Here is a 25,380-nt window from a genome sequence, read left to right as displayed (position 1 = left end):
AGCATTAAACCTTGTGCCTTGTCCTCAGTCTGTTTAGCAATACAGACGTAGTAACAAAACTACAGTTTTATTTGTGTGGGTGTAGGTGTGAGGTTTAAGTGCAATACTGTACAGTAAAAACACACCTGAAGCAATACAAAGGATGTGTAGGCTGATTCTCCAGGTAGGGAAGAACACTCCTGTCCGTATTCTGACAGCCTAAATCTGACTTAGGTCCTTGAGGCTACCAATCTGTACAGGCAAGGTACATCTGAAGGCCTGTGCTAGCTCACAGAAAGCATCAGGTGGGTGGAGTTCAGGCTGTCCCAGTAGGAAGCTATCCACCTGTTGATACGTATTTCCTATTGTATGGTTCAAGTTTGTTCTTTTCCGACACGTGAGGCAGAACTGCAGCCTGTCGTGTGGAGTAGGAAATGTTTTCGCTGTGCTGAGACGGGTGACAGGGAAAAGTGGGACAGAGGCTGTCCTGCAGCTTTGGCAGAATATGCTTACGTAAATAGCAATAAGCCATAAATTAAAGGAGACACAGCTCAAGCTTTTTACTACCAGGCACCAAGATATATTGACTCATAGTCCAGCAGGGAAAATTTTAGGTGGGCTCCTGAGGTATTTGCTTTGCAATCTTACTGTTGTTTCCATTTTCAGTCCTTTTTTTTCTTCAGTGCAATATGTGTCTTCACACATATTCCTTCCATTTCCCTCCCACCTACAATGACATTTTCTAGGTATAAGATGACCAGTGTTATCTGAGTACAAAAAAGTATCAAAGATGACTGCTTTTCATTCTCAGCCGAGCGCTTCAGGGAAGTAAGTGGAAGAAACATAAGGGAAGGGAAGAAACATAAGCTTCCTCTGCCTACAGGTAAGGATGCTAAGTAGGTATAGTGTCTCCTAGTCTGGAGTGTCTGACTTATGAGGAACAGCTGAGGGAGCTGGGGTTGTTTAGCCTGGAGAAGAGGAGGCTCAGAGGTGACCTTAGTGCAGTCTACAACTACCTGAAGGGAGGCTGGAGTGAAGTGGGAGTCGGCCTCTTCTCCCAGGCAACTAGCGCTAGGACAAGAGGACACAGCCTCAAGCTTCGCCAGGGGGGGTTCATGTTGGACATTAGGAAGCATTTCTTCTCAGCAAGGGTCATTAGCCATTGGAAGGGGCTGCCCAGGGAGGTGGTGGAGTCACCATCTCTGGAGGGGTTTAAGAAAAGCCTGGACATGGCACTTAGTGCCCTGGTCTAGTCGACAGGGTGGTGTCAGGGCAACGGTTGGACTCGATGATCCCAGAGGGCTCTTCCAACCTGGTTGATTCTGTGATTCTGTGATTCTGTATAGACACACGCATATATATAATGCATATGTATACACAACATATATAAAATTCCAGTATTGCATATTAAATTATTTTTACTACACATTCAATTGATAATTAAAAAAAAAAAAAAAAGGAAAATGGCATTTATAACAAGGATAATTTTACTTCAAAATGTTCCAGTACAAAGCCCTAGAAACTTTGCATCAGTCCTATACATCAGCAGTCCAGAAACTCCTTCCGCACAAAATTAATCCGGACCTAAAGACACACTCAGAATTTTTAGGCCTGGGCTAATAACTTAAACCCAGCGCGACCCTGTACGTGGCACCCCCCGCCCCGCCGGGACACCCTCCCACGGGGGCGCCGCGGCTCCACCGCCGCTCCAGCAGGTGGCACCGCCCCGCCGGCAGGTGGCGGGGCCAGGCCGGGCCGAGCGGCGGACGGAAGTGCTTGCGCGACCCGCTCCCTCCCGGCGTGCCCCGGGCATCCGGTGACCCCTTCTCTCCCCTCCCCCGGGCGGCGGTGTGAGCGCATCATGGCCGCCTCGAAGCCCGTGGAGGCGCCGGGCGGTGGCGGTGGCGGCGCGGGACTGTCCCGCTGGCAGCTGGCGTTGGTGCTGGGGGCGCCGATTCTGTTGGGCGCCGGCGCGCTCTACCTGTGGGGGCGGCGGGCGGCCCGCCGCGGCGGCAAGGGCGCGAGCGAGCGGAAGACCCCCGAGGGGCGGGCGAGCCCCGGGCCCTGCGGCGGTGGCGGCGGCGGGCAGCCCGACGGGCCCGGCCACGAGGAGATGGTGAGCGCGCGCCGGCGGCGGTTCCCGGCGCTGTGGGGCGGGAGGGGAGAAGCGCCGCTGTTAACGGCAGGGACGGGGTTGGCTTCCGCCGCCCCCGCCGGGCGTGGGGTGCCGGGGCTTGAGCTCGTGGGCGCAGGCCACGGAGGGAGGGTTGGGGGGCGGGTGCTCCGTCGCCGGCGGGGCCGCCTGGAGCGTCGTGGGGGGATGGCCGGCCCTCGGTGTGCGGGAGGCAGGGCCGGGCAGGTCGCTGGCCCGGTCCGGGGAGCGGTTGTCACAGTCCCGGTGCCAGCCCCGGAGGCTGCGTGTGAGGGGAGTGCTCCGGTTGATAGTGCTTGGGTTAGAGTGTGTGTGTTTGTTCCAGTCCTGGTCCTTGGAAAAGTGTGTTACTGAGGGAATCTTGTCATGAGGCCGCATGAACCGGGTGAGGGTGGATCTGACAGTGTGCTGCTGCTGGGTGAAGGTACTTCTGCTTCTGAGGTGTAGAATAGCTGTGAGCAAGGTGCTTCCAGGAATAGTGTTTTGAAAAGGAAGTTTGTGATCTGTTGGGTGTGAGTCTGAGATGGTGGATACAGCAGAGTGGAAAGAAAACACCATGAAAATCTTTTTAAAATGAAATATTTTCCATGGAAATATAAAAGCCGTACAGTTCAAGCAACTAGAGACTTCGGAGTAGAGTTTGCGTAAATAGATATGCTTTCAAAACTTATATTTATCCTATTGTAAATTACCATCCTGATAATTTTCAGATAAAATGGTTTGTACAAAAATTGAAGGACAACATGAAGTTCAGAGTCCAGATCAGATCCATGATTCTATATGTGGAAAAATGCCTCTAAGATGCACTTTCTGCACCTCTGCAGTCACAGACGTACCATGCCGGGCACGTTGTGTTACAGAGGTGGGGTTACAATTGACAAGCGTGTCTAAAGGGGTGGATTTGGCAAAGTGATTGGCGTGGATAAGAAAATCCCACTGAGATATTCCTGCATTTTCTTCTCCCATTCTTGTGTGCCAGTCAAAATGCTTTAAACTGTCAGACCACAGTTTAAACTTCGTGTTTCAAATGATCAGGAGAGGAAAAAAATCATCTTTAGGAGACTGGAAAAGATCAGTTCAACCTTGGTCATTTCAGTGATGAAGATCAGTGTTACACGAGCGGGCGGGCAGCAGCAGGAACCCATGGGAGTGGTGAGGAGGGTGGCAACTCCCATAGCTCGTGAATCATAGGTACCCTCGGGCGTTCCTGGGAGCGTAGTGAGCTGCAAAACCTCTGCTGGACCTGGAGGCAGTTATTTGAATGCAGTGATTTGTTCCTTCGCGGGCAACAGTACTGAGCAAGTAGTGTGCAGAGGACAAATTCAGACTTTGTTTACTGTGGTAGCTGTGGCTCGTGGCTGCAAACAGCATCTGGCATGTTTATGGCAGTGTGCTCGGTACGTGTGAGCTCTGTTTTGAAGGCTACTCGTGACCTTTGCGTGGCTGCAGTGACTTTGCTGTTAGTGTGTTAACTCTGGGTTTCTTGATTGTATTTCTGAGTTACAGTATATACTGTGAAGCTGTTTGCATTCATTCTGTAGTTGTACTTGAAGCGAGCACTTAAAACATTTAAAACACTTATATAGCATTTAATTTAAAATATTGGGTCTAGCTCTTTCAGATCGCTCCACAAATTAAATCACTGCATCTAAGAATAAGTATATGGTTGAGTGGTATGATTCAGAGTTCCTTGACAAGTGTCACTGCTTATACTGTAAAGAAATGAGAGATATTACTTAGGAAAGCTGTAGAAGGTATCAGATTTGCCTGATTGCATGAGGTAATTGTCTACCTGGTCAAAATATGGCTGGAGCAGGAAAATTAATGGGGCTGCAGGTTCCCTTGACTGCTTTATGTGTGTGTGGAGGATTGCCTGCCTTTTCCTCGTCTCCAAAGCAGTGATGACATGTAGGTTTCATGTTTCCACACATATATGATTAGTTATGGATATGATTGATAAAACCCTTGATTGCAAATACAGCCATTGCAGATGCTTTACTTGTTAACTGCCTGCGTTGTATTGGTCTGCCTTTCTAACGTGGGGGAGTATTTTTTTAAACTCAGTCAGATTTCAGATACAAATCTGTGCAGTGAATAAGAGCCAGTAATTCATTTTACAGTCTAAACATAAGTCTTTTAGAAAACACATAGGTCAGTAGTGAATGCCCTACCAACAGCTGTGTGTACGCATGTGGCAGGTAACTATTCTTTTACTCATAAATGTAACTTAGGACCCAGACTCTTTTGTGCATTTCATTAAATCAGCTTTTGTGTTCATTTGGTGCTCTGCTCACTGTTTCTGAAGACATGAGCTTGAATTTTTTTGTTTGTCCTTTGAAAATATTGGGGTCTAAAATCTTCATTGTTCTTTATTCAGACTTCTTACTCTTTTGCATGCAGTTCAAGCTTTTGTTTTACCTGCTGCAGAGGCCTCACATTTTTTCCCCAGGCTGTGTACGCACTAGAGGGTTCTCCTGGCATAGACGCGCTGGCCAAGTGTGTGATCCGTGACTGACATGTTGGCAGGAGCCCTGAGTGTAGGTGCTATATCGGGAAAAGCTGAGCTACTTTTGAGATTCTTTCTCTTGTAAGCACAGCTCCTCAGCAGTGCAGTAAACTGTTAATTGGACCAGTTAAGTGCTGATGATAAAACTGCATCCACGGATGACTCAAAGGTCAGGAAGTCAAATTGCATCTGTTAATTACAGAAGTTGTCATTGTTTCTTATAATTTAGATGGAATGTGTTTTAGTTACTCAACAGCAGTTGCTTTTTACGTGCTCTCTTAGTTTGTAGTGAATGTTGCATAACTTAAACATATTGGAGAAATAAACTGCTTTGCATTTATGGCATGAATTGATACCCAGTTGATTCATGTTTTTTCACTTATTTCACGATAACATCTTAGCAAGTTTATACCCTCCTTGTCTGACAGGAGCGAGCACTGGTTAGTCAGTAAGGTACTGTGTTGGTTGCTTCAGTATTTTTTTCTCCTTAAGTTGCAATCACTTCCTTTTCAAGTCCTTGATAATCCAAATCTCACCCCTTAACTCTTCCAGCAAGTTCATAGGCTAACCCTGTGGTTTTGGTATGTGAGGGAGCATCGAGCAGAGATTCTTGAATTGTTTAGTTCAGCTGTGTGGTGTTGTATAGTGCAGACAAAGCTGTTTGGCTCCACAGCAGTTCACTGTCTTTGCACATTTTCCTCTGAGCTGGATATAGTCCTCGAGTGCAGTGGTGGGTGAACGTGGCCAAACTCCTTGGCTTGTGTGGTGCCACGTATTGGGATTAACGGCCAACTAGTATGGCTTCTTTCCAATATCTATTTTGATAGCACTTGCTGAATGTTTCCTATCTCCCTGCTGTGACATTAGATCAGTATATGAACGGATTACAGAATCGCAGAATCACAGAATCAACCAGGTTGGAAGAGCCCTCTGGGATCATCGAGTCCAACCGTTGCCCTGACACCACCCTGTCAACTAGACCATGGCACTAAGTGCCATGTCCAGTCTTTTCTTAAACACCTCCAGAGATGGTGACTCCACCACCTCCCTGGGCAGCCCCTTCCAATGGCTAATGACCCTTGCTGAGAAGAAATGCTTCCTAATGTCCAACCTGAACCTCCCCTGGCGAAGCTTGAGGCTGTGTCCTCCTGTCCTATCGCTAGTTGCCCGGGAGAAGAGGCCGACTCCCACTGCACTACAACCTCCCTTCAGGTAGTTGTAGACTGCACTAAGGTCACCTCTGAGCCTCCTCTTCTCCAGGCTAAACGACCCCAGCTCCCTCAGCCGTTCCTCGTAGGTCAGACCCTCCAGACCCTTCACCAGCTTGGTCGCCCTCCTCTGGCGACCCCTTTGTCTAGATATACTTACATTGATGTTTATCCTGAACTGATCAAAGTATGTAAAAAGCCATTTCTGTTGTACTGTGCACCTGTTGCCTAATAAATCTTACTGTCGACCTACTGTAAGTCTTTCTATGTTTCGTGCCAGCTGTAGTGGACAGGTGTAGAAAACTTAAACGTGTATAATAGCAGCAGAACGATTGTCAGTCTCTTGGCAGCTCGTGCAGCTCCTTATTCGTGGTAGGCGTGAATGGCAAACTCATGTAAAAGGAAGGTGACTGATGGAGAACGTTGACAAATTGTACTGTAAACTTGAGCTTAATTATTTCTGACTATAATATGTCCTTGTTTGTGCTCTGAATTTACATCTTACGCTCATGTGGACGTACTTTTTCTTATAGTGGTTTTAGTGCTAAGGAGAATGTTAAAACCATTTATACTGGGTTAATGCCTTTCAGTATAGGTCTGAGATAAGACTCGAGATGAACGTTTGTCAAGAGAAAAATGAAAGACAGGTATTCAGTAACAGCAGGTATTCAGAAAACAACACTTTTTTGGTACCTGATTTCATCAAGTGGGTCCTCTCACTTGGAAAGGAAGAAAGAGGTCTAGACCAGGGCTTTTTGTGGGATTTTTTTTTTTTGCAAGTTGATGGATTAAGATGGCTGAAACAGCAGTCCTCCCCCTCCGTGTCATCTGTCAGACAAGGGCTCACGCAAATCCTTTTCGACCAAAAGAAAATGCTGAAACTTGCTGCTTGTGCTTCTGTTGTGAATCGCTGTCATCATTGGCTGGCAGCAGATTTCTTGTTCTGCTTTCAAAAAACAATCTCTCCCTCGAATATGTAAAGTTCTGAACTGCTAGTTTAACCATGTTGGCGTTGCTGGGGGTGACTAAGCTTTATTATTCTTGCAGCCTAAGTTGCTGTTGTTTTACATTCAGTTTCTGAACATTCTGTGAGGAAAGCACATTTGCTGAGGTTAAAGTAACAGTTAAGAAACTTTTGTCTGTGCTGTCCAGTCTTTAGACAGTTAGCAATCTGCTTGTTTAGTTACCGAGATAACGGAGTGCTTCTCAAACACACAAGTGTCCTTTGGCTTAAACTTTAAGACTTGTTAGTGAACAGTTGCTGAAAGCGGTCGTAAGTACCGAGATGTTATTTTTTATGTAACTGCAGATAACTTCTGAGCTATTTGTTTATACTGCCTTGGCAGATAATTGGTGATGAACTTCCACTCATTTTATTGTGCTGTGTTTTGCTTGTTGCACAGATTCTTTGACCAGAAGATGACAAACTGTGAGAGTTTTTCTTGCTCTGTATGGACCTTCACCTTAGGGACAAAAAATGTCCAGTGCACCACATAGAATGGCAGTGGGTCAGGTGAGGAGAAGCAGTGAAATTGGAAAATAATGTCTAAAATTATTACATTTGCAAGAAAATGGAAGAAGAAGGTGTGAGGATTTTTGATTACTTATGCATGAGGTACATGAAGGTTGCTTGCATAATCAGTTTGTTATTTGTGTACATGTTCAATATAGCAATTGAAAGGACTGGAGGGCTGAGAAGGAGCACCTTAAAAAGATCATCAGGGTTAAATCTAAGGCTTGAGAAACTCAAAAACTGATCTTATGTTAAGAATTAATTTTCATATTCTTATTTGTGCTACTGTGAAAAGGTATTGCAGCATATAATGTGACATGAGTTCTTTAATATTAATCTTAAAAAAAAACCACAAAAAAACCCCATCAACAGCAACAACAGCACAAAAAAAACCAACAACAAACAGCAAAAACATGCCAAAGCAAAAGAAGAGACTCATGAGATTTAGCTTTTTAGTGGTTTTGGCTTTATCAGGTTACGCTGCAGTTAGTTAAGTTGAATATGTAACTTAAACAGAAATTATTAAGCTTTTTTTGAAAAAAAAATAGGTTATGAGTATTTTTTAAAATGTCACATAATTAAAATAAGAGCTGTGCTTTTGGTTTTGTTTGTTTTGTTCCATAAGTTGACTGGTTGTATATCAAAGCTGTAAATTAATCCACTGTTTTCTGCTATATTTTCTATGGTAAAAGAGTTTCATGATGGCTAAGAACATAAATCTCATCAGGATCATTAAAAAAGAGTTGAGTTTAAAACTTGGCATTGTGTTTTATCACCATTTGGGCTTCAAGACGTAGATACAACATTTTGTTATTTTTAATGCACAATTTCTATACGGTCTGTGTGGGACCCATTTTTCATGGGTGTGAGATGCTAAACGACTCTATTTTTTTAGTCTAAGTCCGTATCAGAATGGGCTTATTGATTATTCAGAGCTGTATCAGCCTTTGTGTTTAATATCAGCCATTCAATTAAACAGCATATTGCGTGCGTACTGAGGACTAGAGCAGAATAGTGTGACTAAGGTTGCAGAGATAAACCATCTAAGAGCTAGGAGTCTAGTTTAAATCTAGTCTAGTTTTTAAACAAAAAAAAAAAAGAGCTGATTTCTTTCTTGCTATGGGTATTACTGCTGACTTTATTAGATGATAGCACGTTGTGCTCTAACTCCTGACTCCCTACCCCCAAATTTCTTGCATCATGCAATGCGTGGGGCAGAGGGTGACCATGGAGTTAGCATCTATTCGATGATTCATTTCTGAAGAGTTGGTTGTGTGGTCTGTGGTCCTCCTACTGTTATTCAAAGTTTACTCTGATAACAGAGTTACTAATTTTAATGCGTTTTCATGTGGCATCACGCCTGTCCTCTGAAGTTTTTGTTCGCTATTGCACACATAAGGCTTGTCTGAAGACTTTATGCTTCCCAAGAACCAGCAGAGCACCAGTGACAGCCCCAGAACTACAGATTTCAAGCTTCCAGTTACAATTCCTATCCCACAGCTGACACTGGAGCAGCCATTGCATTTGGGTATTATCCAGTAGTCCTCATCTATGGCATGTGTCTTTGTGCAGGGACTGTGGTGCATATGCATAACGCTTCTTCCCTTAGTTAAAAGAGAAGCCTTGTTGTATTGGGAGCTAAATTTAGGACATACTTGAAGTAAGTCATTTCTTTAAAACTTAGATTTGTCAAATACACAGTTACTTGGCTCTCAGTAAAAATACTTGCACTCTAATTCTGGGTTGTGTATCCATAGAGTTATACACAGTGTATGGAAAGAGGTGAAGTTAATAATCTTTTATCAATTTGAATTTAAATCATTAAAAAAAACCAAAAATGTAAAAGCCATAAAAACCCAAAGATTATCTTGTTCTGTGAACAGTGGAGGTGGTGAAGATTGATTTCCTGTAAGCCGAGTGATTGGTGACCCAGGAGAGAAGAGCTTTTCTGGCAGTAGCGGTATTTAAGAAATTCCCTCCCTTACATGGTTTCACTTGTAAGTCTCTCCTCAGGAGAGTGCCTGTAGGATACTTTTGTTCTGTTTGGATGCCTATTTTTATGTAGCCACTAAGACTGGTGCCCATTATCTGATTCTCTCATGCCATGGTTGGAAATCAGGCCTTAAAAGAAGAGTTGTACAGCAACTCCTGCGTTCATAGAATCGTAGAATCATAGAATGGTTTCAGTTGGAAGGGACCTTAAAGATCATCTAGTTCCACCCCCCTGCCACAGGCAGGGACACCTTTCCACTAGACCAGGTTGCTCCAAGCCCCATCCAACCTGGCCTTGAACACTGCCAGGGAGGGGGCAACCACAGCTTCTCTGGGCAACCTGGGCCAGTGTCTCACCACCCTCACAGGAAAGAATTTCTTCCTAATATCTAATCTAAATCTATCCTCTTTCAGTTTAAAGCTATTCCCCCTCGTCCTATCACTACATGCCCTTGTAAAAAGTCCCTCTCCCTCTTTCCCATAGGCCCCAGTCAGGTACTGGAAGGCTGCTATAAGGTCTTCCTGGAGCCTTCTCTTCTCCAGGCCGAAGAGCCGCAACTCTCTCAGGTTTTCAGTTTTAAAAATCATTTAGATGCTATAAGTGGTCAGACTGGCATGAAATGAGCCGACATGAAGGGAAACAGGCTGATGAAACACAAAGATGCTTTCAAGTTTGTCTTACAGCAATCTGAGTGTAGTTTGGCGCTGGCGGTGAATGAGGGGGGAGAGGAGGCAGAAGGATGGTCAAAGAGCAGCGTTGACACTTGCCAGCAAATCCTAGATGATCTTTTCAGTGCCTGTGATTCAACAGGTGAGGTGCAGTGAGTCCTGCAGCTATTAAGGCATTACTGCCCCTGTTTGTACCCGTTCCATCCTCAGAGGGGTTGGTAGGATGGCATGTATGCTCATACCTCTGTTCATTTTGGTCTGGCACGTTAGCCTGAACTGCCCCAAAATGCTGATCCTTGAAGCTAGCCTGTGAAAGAGGAGCAGAAATCCAGAAATGAACGTTAGGATCTTTTGCAGCTCTGTATTTCCTGACTGTGGGTCATACCCTTTTGATAGAGAGGCTTTTTATATCTCATTCCTTATAAACCACAACATTTGATAACTGATCTGTAAATCTAGGGGTTACAGGTAGCACTGTTGGTCCTGCAGAAGTGCAGACGATCAACAGGCGGTGCAGAACATAAGGATTCATTTAGCAGGGTCAGGGGCCAGTTAGAAAAGTTCTCTATCCTGACAGACCGTGATGGTCCAGCACTTTGTGTTAGCAGTTGGATGAAGCAGGTTGTGTGAAGCTGTAGAGCAGTTAGCTGTAAAGACAGTTAATTTGTTCAGTGTATGGAAGGCATAACTAGCTTTGCTTTCCCTACAGGTTTTATTCATCCTGCTCAGTAGGTCTTTCCACAAAGTGTTTTCCATATTTGATTCATAATCTGCTGAGTCAGCTCTGGTCTTATACGTATTTCAGTAGGAAACTTTTCCTGTTTGAATTGCTTTGAGGGCTTTGCTGTCTTCTCATACTTAGTCTTTGGAGGAATACTTTGTCTTATTGGTTCTACTGATCACCAGTCACGAAAGATTAAAACCTGTTCAGCTTTCCAAAGAGAAATCACTGCGTTGTTTAATACCATTGTAGTGAATCTTTTGAAAGTTTGTCTCCTGTCTGATACACTTGCAAAAGAAAATCTGTTGTGTTTTTCCAGGAGACAGAAGGAGTGAGATTTTCAGAAGTCTAGGCTAGAGTTTACCACTCCAGTTCATTTTATGCTGTTGAAGATCAGCCCTTAAGTGCTTTTCTCATTTGAACTGACCTATCACTCTCTTTTTCAGAGCCCTCTTGATAGAGCCCAAGCAGCCAAGAACAAAGGAAACAAATATTTTAAAGCAGGAAAATATGAACAAGCTATTCAGTGTTATACTGAGGCTATCAGCCTGTGTCCTCCTGAGAAAAACCTTGATCTTTCTACCTTCTATCAAAATAGAGCTGCTGCCTATGAACAACTGGTAAGAAATTAAAGATAATTATGTGTTTATTCTAAAAAGTTGCATTATAAATTGTGTGTTTTATCGCTTTTGTGCACTGAAAGATCCCAGGTGGTGATACTGTTGTCTTCACAACAAGATGCTGTTGCTTGCAGCTACTTTTTACTAGCTCGTCATACTTTTCAACGTATAAATAAAATCATTTTCAGCTAACTATTCTCAGTCTATCTTACGTAATTCTTATGTGTCCCTTTCTTGTAAGACAAAGTTTTAATTTCTTATCCTCTGGAGCAATTTTCTTGTACATAAATTAATTTTTCTTGTCTCTACTAGAGTGTTTCTTTAACTGTGAGGTGAAAGGCCAAATATTTTGGAAGGATGCTACTTCAAAAATGAAACAAAAAAATCACAGAAATCCTACTAAAGCCCAAGACCTAAATTTTGCACCTGTGGAAGTAACATTTACTTGATAGCTGAATATACTTGATCCTAGTTTTAGAAGTCAACCAGTGTTGTTTATTATGGTATCAATAGATTTGCTTATGAGGTCAAGTTGGTGAGCTCTATAAAAGAGGGGGAAAATTGGCTTTGTACAGTCTGAAGTATCAAGTGAGAGACCATGTGATTAGGGAAATGTAGTCTTGAAAGTTAGAGGAGAGAGAAAACAGTTCTCATCTAATCAAGTAGTACTTATAACACTAGTTCATGCCATAATGAATTCCAAATGTATGTGGTTCCTCTCTCAGTTATTAGAAAAACCTGTTTTGATAATAAATTTTGCAGATAAATGGATTTTTAGGTCTTAATACCCTCAACCAGCTCTACTCCTACATATTCATTTACCATACCTTTGTAGTATGTAGCGTTTAAAAAAAAAGTGTTTTAGCACTTTGTGGAACTTGTTTGTTGGTTTTCATTATGTTTTTGTCTTTTTTTCTTCTATTTATTTTGTACCAGTCTTTCAGTCCCAATGGTCCCTCCTGCAAGCATCTTCACGTCAACTCATTATCTTCCCCCATATGCTTTGTACAACTGTCTGGCTTCGTTTTTCTGTAGGATTTCCTTTTCTGTTTTGTGGCTCTTCTGGTGCAGGTGGCTTCCAGTGGTGCTGGCAGTTTCTTACTGAGAAACTTGCAGAAATAGAGGCAAGCAGGTAGAACCGGAGCCCTGGGAACTGCAGCTACTGTTAGGTGGGCATGACCCTGGAGTTGGAGTGGAAAGCTAACATCAAGCAGCTGAGTAGGGCCTCTCTCATGGTGGTGTTTTTCTACCCGCAGCAAAAATGGACAGAAGTGGCACAAGACTGCACAAAGGCTGTTGAGCTTAACCCTAAATATGTGAAAGCTCTCTTCAGACGCGCAAAGGCTCATGAGAAGCTAGACAATAAGAAGGAATGTTTAGAAGGTGAGTGTCTCTTGATGTGTTTACTGAAAAGTGGAATTAGCTCAGAGAGAGCTAATGATGACAACTTTGGAGATAATAACTTCTGGGATTGTTTTGTTTTTACTTCTCTAACTACAGTAATACAGAATTATTTATTTAAAACCATTCATAGCTACTGCAAGTACATTTTCTTCTCTTGTAAGAGGAAACATTTTCCCATTTTTCAAGCTCTCATCCACTTACATCTGAAATAGCTGCTGAGAAATTGTTGTTACTGTAGCCACTCAAAGTGTTCTTTTTCCAGGAAACTCCCTACATTTTAGAATAGAATTAATCTAACATGCTAAGTGGGTAACCCACACAACAGTTGTTCTATACAGTAAACAAACTTTCTTCCCTGTTTGTTTTAGAGAAATGGTACTACTACAGAAACCAAGGTGTTTTTGCAGGTGGAGATATGTGGTCGGAAACAAGAGTATATTACAGTCATTTAAAGGCATTTGGCAGGTATTAAAGGGAAAACAGCTTCAGTAGCATTTCATTCTGATGTGTAACTTTTAATAAAAATTGGAACCGATTTAACCTTTATTTTAATATTAACACTATGTATTTGGTAGAAACTACTGTGTCAAATCCTTCCAAATACTGTTCCTAACAGAATACATTTTGAACTGTCAGGAAGATGTGACTGAGAAGCCATGAAAATTAAGGAGACCTACAGGTCAGATGTGTTGTCTGAGGGCCCTCTTGAACTAAGGGACACTGCTTGAAAGGACCTATTTAAATTTCATCAAGTGAAATCATTCCTGATGATGCAAGGTTAAAAGGCAAATGAAATTTTCAGAAGGACAGAAAATTAGGCAATGCTCTGACTGGCAAATCTAACTGTTAAATTAGTTTCATTATGTGTAACAGCTAAGAATTAGGTCTGCTAAATTAGAAGGTAAATAAGATGTGGAAATTTTATTTATCTATTTATTTATCTGCTGGCAGAATGCCTTTCTGCCCTGTAAGACCATAGTGACTAGGAAAGGACTACTTAGGTCATATAGTGTCATCCTTTGCAATCACTGATTGACTAACAGCTGCACTTCCAGAGTGCTATAATAAAATCTAAACCTTACATAGTTGCAATAAACCAAACAAACCCAAAAAAAACCCACCACCAGCAGCAAAACCCCCCCCTCCAATGATCCCTGGCAGTATAATTTGGGAAGGTGCTGCTTCACCCAAGTCAGGGCACTTGTTTACAGCTCTCTGCTTTGGGCAAAGCCTGTCTGCTAAGGTCGTATAGCGCTGTATTACTGCACACTCTCATGCTCTTTCTGGATGTAGGGACTCTGATGTGCTTCTTGACAACACCAGAGTTGCGGGGAGTTTCTGTATCAGTGATGGCATAATAGTACCTACAGCAGCGTAGAATTACAGAAATGATACTAAAACCCCAGGGTAAGACGCTTGCTTTTCAAGTGTATTCAAACAATACTCTGTTTGAATTTCAAATCCAAACTCTGTTCATCTTCACTGATGTTTAAGTGAAAATTAAATAGGAAAAAATCAGTCACAGAGGTGAGCAGAAAAATTTGAGATATAATATGGCAAGATTTCTTAAACTGGGGAAGAAACGAGATGTGATGGGACTGAATGTGAATTTTAAAAGCAGAAAATTAGGACCAGTCACAGAAGAGAAGCTGTGTTAGCACTTTTAACACGAACATAATATGAACATAATTACTATCCTCCAAGTTTCAAAATGGTGAAAGCCCCTGCTGGGCATGTCCATTTTCACTGCTTGTCTAAGTGTGTTTGTCTTTAGATAAAAACATAAAGATAAAAATAAATGTAATTTCTTTCATTCGCTGTCATGAAGTTCTTTATCATAAGGAGATCATTTTGGATACAAATTTGTGTCTTGGAAGACATGGTAAATACAGCAAACTGGAAACAGGCTTTTACCCTTGAACAGGACGTGTAGTAGTTTGGCAGTGGCACATTTTAGTGTACTCCAGTGACTATCAGAATTTGTCTTTAATCTCACTTTTGTATGTTGTTTCCTAGATGTCACTGCAGTCTGCATTTTAGAAGCCTTCCAAAACCAGCAAAGCATGTTATTAGCTGATAAAGTTCTTAAACTCCTTGGAAAAGAAAAGGCCAAAGAGAAATACAAGGTAGGACTTGTGATATTGGTGACAAATTGTGATTTCACCTGACTGGCTGTTGAAATGTTGGTTGTTGGCGTTCTGTTAGTTGTTGTAAACAAGTCACTCTATTCATCTGCTGAAGTCTAAGAATCACAGAATCACAGAATCAACCAGGTTGGAAGAGCCCTGTGGGTCATCGAGTCCAACCGTTGCCCTGACACCACCATGTGAACTAGACCAGGGCACTAAGTGCCATGTCCAGTCTTTTCTTAAACACCTCCAGAGATGGTGACTCCACCACCTCCCTGGGCAGCCCCTTCCAATGTCTAATGACCCTTTCTGAAAAGAAATTCTTCCTAATGTCCAACCTGAACCTCCCCTGGCGAAGCTTGAGGCTGTGTCCTCTTGTCCTATCGCTAATCGACACGAATGGTTTTGTGCAAAGCTACTGTTGTACCAATGCCGTTTTACTTTGGGACCTGTCCAAAGTTTTTGAAACCTCAGTTAGGGAAGAGAGGTCTATTTCTAACAATTGTTTTCCTTTAATAATGAAATTTATTATGACATTCAGGAAACACCCTAAGTTGGTGTGCTGCCCTGCATGGGGCGTTTCTGGACTTGCAACATAATGGAAACAGGATCTATTGGAACAGCAGTAGCCAAATGTTCAGATACACGTCAGGTGGGTGAGTTAGTTATGTGTGTTGAGATAGGAAGATTTATAAATTATAATTGAAATCGCCTAAGAATGTTGGTTCCATATGTAATGAATAACTTAAAATTAGGAGAATGATGATTGAGGGCTTTTTCCCCCAGGTTATTATTGGTTTTATAAATAGAAATTTCATGTAGATTAAGTTGACAGCAGAATTCCTGTGTTTTATACGTATATATTTTATTATAAAATAATACTAGTTTAAGGTTGGGCTTTTTTTTAAAGAATAAGCAAAAACCAGTATTGCTTAAGAAAAAATGACGCAGGGCAAAGTCACATCTTCCTGATTCTGTCTTGAAAAATACACCTAAAAAAAGCCCTAAATGTCAAACTGTCAAATAAAAATATCAGACTATCAAATGAGATAGTGGGAAGTCATACATTAGTTCTTTCATGAATTAAATTTTTTATAATCACATTTGTTTATCCATTTCTGTATTTACCATCTGATCTTACCATCTAATGACTTGAAATTGCATTTCTGTGTTTCAGAATCGTGAGCCCCTGATGCCCTCACCACAGTTCATTAAATCCTACTTCAGTTCTTTCACAGATGATATAATCTCCCAACCTTTGCTGAAGGGTGAGAAATCGGATGAAGATAAGGATAAGGAGGGAGAGGCTTCTGAAGTAAACGAAAAGTGAGTGTACAGTTGGGAATTGTTTGGTATTGGAATTAAGTTTTCAGTGATTTGGACATTCTGCTCGGTGTAACTTGTTTTTGTAGAACTTGGCACGGGAAATCCTGTGGTAATAAAGTGAGACTATGAAATAAGATCAGTATTAAAAATGAAACTTTTATGAAAGCTGACTGGCTAGATCCAAACTGTAGGTGGCTTTGATCCACTAAGCAGAGGAAGGACAAGGAGATTGGGAAGATATGCTGAATATTTACTGCAGTGTCATAGTAAATTTTAGGAGATGGGAGGACTGGAGAGTGCTGAATGATGCTTCTGAAGAAAGGAATGTTTTTATACTGAAGGAGAGTTTCCAAGGAAGAGAGCAAGTTAGTGATTGGAAGGGAGAAGCCAAGCTAGAAAAAGGGTCTTTGTTAATGAAAAGTATGAATTTTCAGCAACTGAGGCTGAAAGGGTGTTTTGTCTTTCTGGAATCAAACTGCAAATAAACGAAGAAAAGCTTGAGCATTTTCTTTTTTTTGAGTGGAGCTTGAGCATCAAATGAGTGGTGCTTTAACTTACTATGGTGCTTTCCAGCTTATTTGTGGAAGATATCAGTGCTGTCAGTATGGAAACCATTGCAAACTGTTCAGAATTTTTTTAACTAAGATAGAATGTCCTGATCTACAGGCAGATTCACTGAATGCAGGACACTTAGCTGAGAACAAGGCAGTGCTTACTGTGATTTTTTGCTGTGAAATCCTTTCTTCCACGTATAAACTGCACATTGCTAGGTTTAATATTTCACTTTTCTGACCTGGAATTCCATCCCAGCCCTCTTGTTTTAAGGCAGAGGTTATCGTTGCCCTTAATGTGAAAAAAAAAAAAATTCAGGGGACAAATGAAGCTCAAGTTCAAGAGCTTTAAAACATTTTTCTTCTTTATTTCCAATGTAATTTGGCCATTCTTTGTCTGAATTGTTTTCAGTCTGTGATGGGTCCATCCAGGAATATTTATAACTTTACTTATTATGCTGGTGTTGTAACTGAGTGTAGCAAAAGTTAGTATTTGTTATGATTTAATGAAAAATCTGTGTTGAAATTGCAGTGCTCAGTGAATGCATGTATATATACAACTGTTCTTACATCATTTACAGCTCTGGCTATTTGAGAGCAAAACAATATATGGAAGAAGAGAACTATGACAAAATTATCAGTGAAAGCACAAAAGAAATTGAAGCAAAGGGAAAATACATGGCAGAAGCTTTGCTTCTTCGAGCTACTTTCTACTTACTTATCGGCAGTTCAAATGCTGCCAAACCAGACCTAGATCAGGTCATCAGCATGGAAGATGCAAATGTGAAGGTAAGACTCTGTCACAGCTGGATTATAGTTTGGGTTGAGAAAATATGGAAGTTAGATGATAAACTTGCAGTATAGTTCCAGAAGTTGGTTTTTCCAACTTTTCAGATACTTCAGTGGGAGTGTTCTGGTTTATTTACTGTTTTGTCTTTTTGTTCCTGACAAATTGTCTTTTCAAGGGCTCGTTGATTTTTGAGACAGCTGTGCTAAGTAGTACAAACTAAAGAACGAGTTGAATGAATTGGAGGCTTATCCAGTTGGAAAAAACAGTTCATAGATAAGAGAAAAACATTAATTGTGCTTGCATATTGAACTGCTTCAGAAAATGTTGATGTATTTATAAGCATAGGGAACTGTCTTATAAAGGATTTTGGGGGGGTTGAAAATCCACTGAGATGGAAGCATAGGCTGATGTATTTGAAATTAAGCAAGGGGGTTGATTCATTTAGAGTCAGTATGAAATTTATTCTTGCTTAGAATGAATAAAATCTGTCAGTGGGAGAAATTAGTCAAATGAAAAACTTACTGTAATTGTAACAAAGCCCATCTGGAGGAATGGTGGAGTGGCTAATGCTCCTGTGAACTTTTTCTACAGCTCCGAGCTAATGCTCTGATCAAGAGAGGGAGTATGCATATGCAGCAGCAGCAGCCTGTGCAGTCCACTCAAGACTTCAACATGGCTGCTGATATTGATCCTCAGAATGCAGATGTTTACCACCATCGAGGACAGGTAAGAAACTAATTTTGTCCCAATACTTGAACATTTCAATATATACTAAAAGAAAAAACAGTACATCATCAGAGACACTTCATCTAGTGTTTGTGGCAGAAAAACATCAACTCCTAATTCGGAACTGTTGAAGAATAAACACGCAGTCTAATTTGCAGGTTCAGGTCAGGCAGAAACAATTTCTGTAGCTATAGGAAAGAATGCCGAGCGACAGAGGTTCAGCCCTCTATCAATACAAACTCTAACTTAAATGTAGTAGGGCTTATAGACGTTTACAGCAGATATAAGCTCCTCTGTGAAGGGGCCTGATATGGCAGAGCAGCATCTGCATGGAAGGAAGCTTTGTCACAACGGCAGTAACGTCTTCCTGGTAACTCAGCATCTGCAGCACCACGGCCTAGACTTCGTCTGTTCAGCTCATCTCTGGCTTGTGACACTGCTGTGGCTTTGATTAATTTCTAGACCTAGAGAGGCCTGCTTCCACAGAACTGTAATATAAAAGGTGCTGGAAGAAAAAAGGAAACTACCATATGCAGATAATGCTAAGTCGTATTCGTAAGGAAGACTACCACAGATCAAGTGCCTCTCTCCATGAACTCATTAGATCTCTTTAGTGCTCAGAAATAAGAATGGTGTTACGTGTTGATTGAAGGGAGTGGAAGTTTTCTGCAGATTGAGAATCAGTGTTTTACAGTAACTTCACAGTAAAGTAAAAGAATGATGAAGTGAGCTCCACTCTTGTGGAGGAATGAGAATGTCAAAAAAAATTTGAAATGCAAGCTGGGAAAGCCAAAATGTTTCGACATCCAAATAGTCCACAGGCATTAACTACAGCAAGGCAAAGCGACTTGAGAAAACACGACATAGTTTTGGAGACTGGACATAATGCTAAAGGAGTAATGGCAACATTCTCAATCCCTGCACATGGACATCGCCTTTTTGTGTATGAAGCCAAAGTTTCACTGGTGGATTTGTTATTTTATGGCGGTGAGTTTTAGTCCTGGGTTTTGTAGGTTTCTAGGCAGTTCTAAAACTGAATTGGAGACGATATGAGTAACTGACGCTAATTGAATTATCACTTAAGTGTCTGAAGCACAGATTAAATACAGAAATAGGATTTTCTTTCATTCTGGCTAGCTGAAAATCCTGCTTGACCAAATAGAAGAGGCTGTGGAAGACTTTGATGAATGTATCCGATTGCGACCCGATTCTGCCTTGGCTCAAGCACAGAAATGTTTTGCTCTGGTAGGTAACACGCTGCTGTTTATCTGGATGCTTTTTCTTTTTAAAGAGTTCTGGAAAACTTTGTGTTTCTCTGTTTCATTCCAATTTAATGGAAAAGTAGGGCAACAAACATCTTGATATCTTTTAATAAAAATGTAAAGAAATAACGCAACAGTTTCTTCAGCTGGAGGAAGGGTTTGCTGCTTTCGTTTGGAAATGTTCGTTGTTCAAGCAGTAGGTCATCTCTTCTGTTTTCTGGTAGAGGAACACAAATCATTCAAATTGTATCACATAAAATTGATTTAAATCTTTAATGTTGTGGAAAACTGTCATCTTCAAGAAATTGGAAACAAATGTTACAATGCCTCTGCATGCAGGAATCTTCTGAGAACAGCTTTTCATGGTGTGAACAAGGAGGAATTCCAGGCTTGGAATTTCTAGGCTTTTGAAATAGGGGGAGGCTATTGGCAGCTATCAGGCCTTATGGCTTCCTCCTTTCACCCTTTCTCCTCCTCTCCAAGTCCACTCTACCAGAGACTTGGACACGTGGTAGGTTCCTCAGACAGATTTGGTAGGGTGTGCAGGCACATCACCTTCTGGAACTTGTAATTGTTATGATGTTATGATGCATGCATCTCTTGGGGAAGTGGGGAGAGGTCTGATGAGCCTTTTTTTTGTTGTGGTGTTGTTTCTTTTTTTTCCTTTTTTCTTTTTCTTTCTTCAATAGTATCGCCAAGCTTATACAGGAAATAATCCTTTGCCTGTGCAAGTAGCCCTGAAAGGCTTTGAAGATGTCATAAAAAAATTTCCAAAGTGTGCTGAAGGCTATGCACTCTATGCTCAGGTACATTTTTCTCTCTGTTAAAGAAAACGCTGCCTTCTCTTGCACCTTTTATCTTGGATAACATACATTTTTTCAAATAATACATGAAGATTTTGGAGAATTAGTTCTGAGATAACACATGCTGTCTTTAATAAGGTACCTGAATTTGTGGGTATGGGTGTTCTGGGGTAGAGGAGGAAGAAGGGGAATTGGTGGAGCAGAATATAAGTGAATATAAGTCAAGGGTGGTTATTAGGAGGCAGAGGTCTGGCATACACTTCCCCTTGAATTCCTGCATGGGTGTGGCATCTCACTTGATGGATGTCAGGGATTCTCTAGGTAATTTGGGAGTTAAATGTGTGAAACTAGGGTAATGGTTTCGTTCTGCTACAAATGACATGTTCTGGTCAAGCAGAGTTTAGTGTAGATGTTCAGAGTACACCTGTAACAGAGACCGTCATTTCTTCTCTAAGAAAACGTACTGCTGGTTCTCGTACGAAGCGTGAGATATTCTGATTTTCAGTAGGTAGGGAGTATGGATGCGTTTCCTCTTGAAAGAAGTACATTTGAAAAAGGAAGAAGTTGAGCCTTGGCAGGTACAGACTTTTAGAATGGTTTTTATTTGCAGTACACTCAGCGTGTTGCTTGTGGGTCTCCCATTGCAGATGGCACTGTGATCAGTGATTTGTGCACTTAAAGCCTAGCAGCTTTCTTCTAAAAAGCCTCAATTTTGAAACTTAACTCTGGTGTGCCTGGCCTGCTCTATAAGAGAGATATATCCAATCTCACATCGTCAATATGGCTTTAATTAGAACCAGCCTAGCGCAGAGTGCGTGTTTTGGTTGCGTATTGATGTGTCTGGGTTTCTCTTTTGATGCAGGCACTAACTGATCAGCAGCAGTTTGGCAAGGCCGATGAGATGTATGATAAGTGCATTGACCTTGAGCCAGACAATGCCACTACGTATGTTCATAAAGGGTATGTATGGAGTCTGTGATCCTTTTGGTCAGGGGCAGTTGGCGTATTTAGATCAATCAACCTGAACTGAATGTTTGTGTTTAGAAGTTTAGCCAGGAGAAAAAACTCTGTGAAAACATCTTAGTGCTGTTAAATGTGTTTCTACAGTTTCTCTTGACTAAACTGTAAATAAGTTTCAGGAAGGTTTCATTAGTGTTCATTCCTAATTGAAGTACATCTGACTTTTACTTTAGCCCTATCTTAATTTCAGCTTTGTGCTGAAGTTTTCATAAAATAACTTGTAACAAGTCTTCTTGGGAGGAATTTACCTTTCTTTAGAGTCATTAAACTGGTAACGTGGCTTATTGAAAGTGACTTTCATGTACGTGTTTTTAAAAGCCGTGGAGTTACTGTCGACCCTGCATTAGGAATTAAATAATTTGGGTTTGTTTTTTATTTTTTTGCTTACATGATCGGGGTTTTGGAAGGAGTATGTGAAGTTTGTTCTAAATTTTCTTTCTCTTCTAGTTTACTTCAGCTCCAGTGGAAGCAAGATGTAGACAAAGGGTTAGAACTCATAAGCAAAGCCATTGAAATTGATAACAAATGTGATTTTGCATATGAAACCATGGGAACGATTGAAGTGCAAAGGTAATGTTGAATTGCAGTGTTAAGAGTTCTTTAGCTACTTTTTGAAATTACAGTAGCCCTTTAGAAAGATCTCAAATCTTTCTTAAGATCTTCTCCCCAGTGCTGTGTAAGGCCAGCTCTTACCCAAAGTCCTGATTTCTGTGCTGTAACTGTTAGGTGAAGCCTTCTTTTGTGTGTGGCATAATTCTGCTTTATGGTCTGACAAGTTCCTGTGGTCACCAATTTCATACTTACTAGACAACATGCAGATGAGTCTCTGTGTGTTTAAATACATCCCTTCTGCATTTTTTTTTTTTTTAACATGTCTAGCCCTCAAAAGGACAGACAATTAAACTGTTGCCATGAGAAATTTTGCATGCATTTCCTATTTACATAACGTGAGCTCTTGTCTGTGCTAGTTTTCTGCTGAAGCATACAGACTTTTTTCAAGGCAGATGAGTTTAGTTGTCCCAGTATTATCTTTGCAGTAAACAAAAGTAAACTTGGTGTCCTGTGGAGAACATTTTCTCCCCCTCTAGCACCTGTGGGGCTCTCAAGAGGAAGGCTGCTTAACAGCTGTCCTAGTTGCTTAGGCTTGGCAATAACTTCTCTCAGTTTGCTTGTCATCATCGTGAGTTCTCGTGGTGGTTCCTCCCAGAGTCCTTTTAAGCTGTTAGCAGTGTAAGTCCTGAAGGAAAAAAGATGCTACAGAGATGAAAAGATTGTTGTGCCGGTCTTAATTGGCCTACATTTTGGTTTATTTCAGAGGTAATCTGGATAAAGCCATTGAGATGTTCAACAAAGCTATCAACTTGGCCAAATCTGAAATGGAGATGGCCCACCTCTACTCACTCTGTGATGCTGCCTATGCCCAGACAGAAGTTGCAAAGAAGTATGGCTTGAAACCACCAACACTGTAAAGAAACGAGGAGGAAATGACCTTCTAAAGTGAAGTTGCCCACTTCAGCCAGCCCTAAGGACGCTGTTGCAGACCATGTTGAATGGTGGAACTTAGTTTTTTCCCATTCGTGGTGTTGTCATTTGCTCCATCTATTAAATGTGTAGGTGTTGTGGGAGTGGTTGTAAGGAAGTATGCAGTACTGCATCTTGTTCCTGCTGCAGCAAAAACCTTAAAGCCTGTTAAGGGAGATAAAGTTGCAGGGGAACAAAAGGAAGATATTTTGGCCATGCAAATAAAAACTTAACACTGGTTCATTTTGGGTGATTATGTTGTGGGCGATTTTTGCTTTATCAGACAATATTACAGCATGTGGGGGTTTTTTTCCTGTTGATTTTAAAGGTAATACTAGTCAGTGCTGTAAAATAGGTTTCTTTTTTATATGCAATTAATCCTTGAGGGTTGATCTTAATTTTGCAAAAAGGAAAAAAATAATTTTCAAACTGTTTAATAATAGAGAGTTTTTTTAAGTCAGTAGATGTGGAGAGAATCCCTGTAAATATAGGCAAGCATGCACAATCTTCCCCTAAAGCCCCTCCCACCCTCTGCATAACTTAGAAATAGTCCCGTGGCAGCTATTAGAGAATTAATTTGATAGTCCTTACCCTCACCCCAGAAAGCCCCAGCGTACTGTATAGGAGAGCTAGTAAAGAGGTTGGTTGGGGAAAAAGGTCAGGTAACCCTGCTTCAGTGTAGGTTTTACTGAAGAAGGGCCACGTTCCTGTGCAGCAGCGCTCATGTGAATGTCAGGAAACGGTTCTGGAGGGTTCAGAGGGACTTTAAGAACCGAAAGCACTGCTGGGAGTAGAGCTGCCAAGGGAAGGTCACGCTTGCATATAATCTGTGTAATCTCCAACGTTCTGGCTTACATGTAACAGCTAATAGAGGGTCTGCATTCTCTTCAGTCTCTAGAGACTGTTGGGTGCTGATGTGCTCCTTCTAACAGCCCCTTGGCAGGATTAAGTGAAATAGGAACAAAGCGTAGGCTAAAACTTCAAATAATGGATTTAGAAACTGTGCTGGTGTCCTTGTTCTTTAGAGCCTGCCTTGGCCAAGATCACAAATACTATAGAAAGGAAGCGACTGTTCTGCACACAGCAGATTGGCAAATTATTAAATACTAGTATAATCCATCTTCCCCTAGCTAGGAGCTTCACCGAGGGCTCTCTTGCTTTGGGTTGATCTTTCTGGTACAGAAGTCAGTGAGCCCATCTTGCCTCTCCTTGGATTGATGTGGCTGGATAAACCTCATACAGATACTTAACTGATGTAGCTTAATTTGCGATACACTAATTTGGGCTTCTTTCCATCCTGAAATCATAGATTTGCTTGTGCTGAATTGTCTGATGTCTTTCATCTTTTAAAGAAATGAACCATGCTGTGCTCAAACTGTCTTCTTCTCTAGTTGTGGCACCATATAGCAGCAGCTTGTATTTTCAACGTGACCTTCCTTTCTCCCAGCAGCTACAGTTGAGAATTCAAATGATGGAGAGTAGACATAAAGATGTAATCATTCTGGTTTAGGTAGCTCAATAGGTGATCTGAAATCATAGTGGTGGTGTAGGATTGAAGGCATTGGAAGGTACTGGCAGCTTCTAAGGGCACTGCACATAACAAGTGTCAAATGTCTTCTAGAACTTCCCATCTCTGCATCAATTACATGAGAACAAAAATCTGCCAGACTGACCGATGTGTCCTGTTCTCCTGTTTTTATTCGCATGGCCTTATTGACATCGGCATTTCCTCCTCTTCACACCCTACCAGTACCCCGTTCCTTACCCCACCCCATCCATTAAGGGAAAAAAGCATGTGCTGTCAAATCCTAGCATTCCAGATCATCACAGACTTCTGCCTGTTGTTGAACTAGTTTGAAACTGCACTGAAAGGATGCATTGTCTGTAATTTTTTTTTTGTAAATGACGTTATCACCTGTAAACTGAAAAAATAAATATTACCTTCAAGTACCTCTCTCTGACGTGTGTAAGAACAGGTTTCGATGAAAGCGTTCTCTGCAGTGCTGCGCTCTGTGCTTGTTTGAGGTTGCTCTTAGTCTAGGAAGAACTAACAATGAGGAGATCTCCCTGCCAACTCTCACTTCAGCCTTTTAAGAAAAAATGAGGAGGAGACATGGAATTAACAAGTTTTATCTCTGATTGCTTCCATCACCCACAGAGGTATGATCTTGAGAGCTGAAGATTACAAGGGAAAGGAAATCCAGCCAGGAAAGGGGGGAATCTGAGCAGCTGACACCCTGTTAATGTGTGTATGGAGGTGGATCCCTTTAGGGAAAGGGGGTTTTTTTTTTAAATGGATGATAGAGTTGAGGTTTTGCTTTAAGACAGGTGTGCATGTGAGCTTTGAGAACAGCTTTCGTAGGGATTGAGAGCTGAAGTGAAACAAGTATTACTGCTATTTATAAACCCCAAATCTGTTGAAATAATGTAGGAAGCTAGCACTGAAGACTTGGATAAACCTGGTGTAACCTGGAGACTCTGGGAAGTT

At 41.5% G+C, this 25,380-nt stretch overlaps 1 protein-coding gene across 1 annotated transcript; it reads left to right on the top strand.

The window, feature by feature from the left end:
* The first annotated feature begins 1,812 nt into the window (after nt 1-1,812).
* Nucleotides 1,813-24,842, top strand: TOMM70 (translocase of outer mitochondrial membrane 70). Its single transcript, XM_068417520.1, has 12 exons — nt 1,813-2,095; nt 11,187-11,360; nt 12,617-12,743; nt 14,781-14,890; nt 16,071-16,219; nt 17,352-17,559; nt 18,152-18,286; nt 19,424-19,531; nt 20,238-20,354; nt 21,214-21,311; nt 21,819-21,941; nt 22,687-24,842. Exons 1-12 carry the CDS (start codon nt 1,841-1,843, stop codon nt 22,838-22,840), a joined length of 1,758 nt encoding a protein of 585 aa, XP_068273621.1. The 5' UTR covers nt 1,813-1,840; the 3' UTR covers nt 22,841-24,842.
* The last annotated feature ends 538 nt before the right edge of the window (nt 24,843-25,380 follow it).

This window comes from Nyctibius grandis, chromosome 23, assembly GCF_013368605.1.
Source record: "Nyctibius grandis isolate bNycGra1 chromosome 23, bNycGra1.pri, whole genome shotgun sequence".
Lineage (NCBI taxonomy): Eukaryota > Metazoa > Chordata > Aves > Nyctibiiformes > Nyctibiidae > Nyctibius > Nyctibius grandis.
The sequence above is the reverse complement of the archived record's forward strand: the minus strand, read 5'-3'. Positions and strand labels throughout refer to the sequence as shown.

What these genes read in the sequence shown, in the direction of transcription:
- TOMM70 (XM_068417520.1), top strand. Translation starts at nt 1,841, where the DNA reads ATGGCCGCCTCGAAGCCCGTGGAGGCGCCGGGCGGTGGCGGTGGCGGC. An exon ending in CACAGAAATGTTTTGCTCTG is followed by an intron (nt 19,532 to 20,237) that starts GTAGGTAACACG and finishes TTTCTTCAATAG; the next exon opens with TATCGCCAAGCTTATACAGG. An exon ending in ACTACGTATGTTCATAAAGG is followed by an intron (nt 21,312 to 21,818) that starts GTATGTATGGAG and finishes TTTCTCTTCTAG; the next exon opens with TTTACTTCAGCTCCAGTGGA.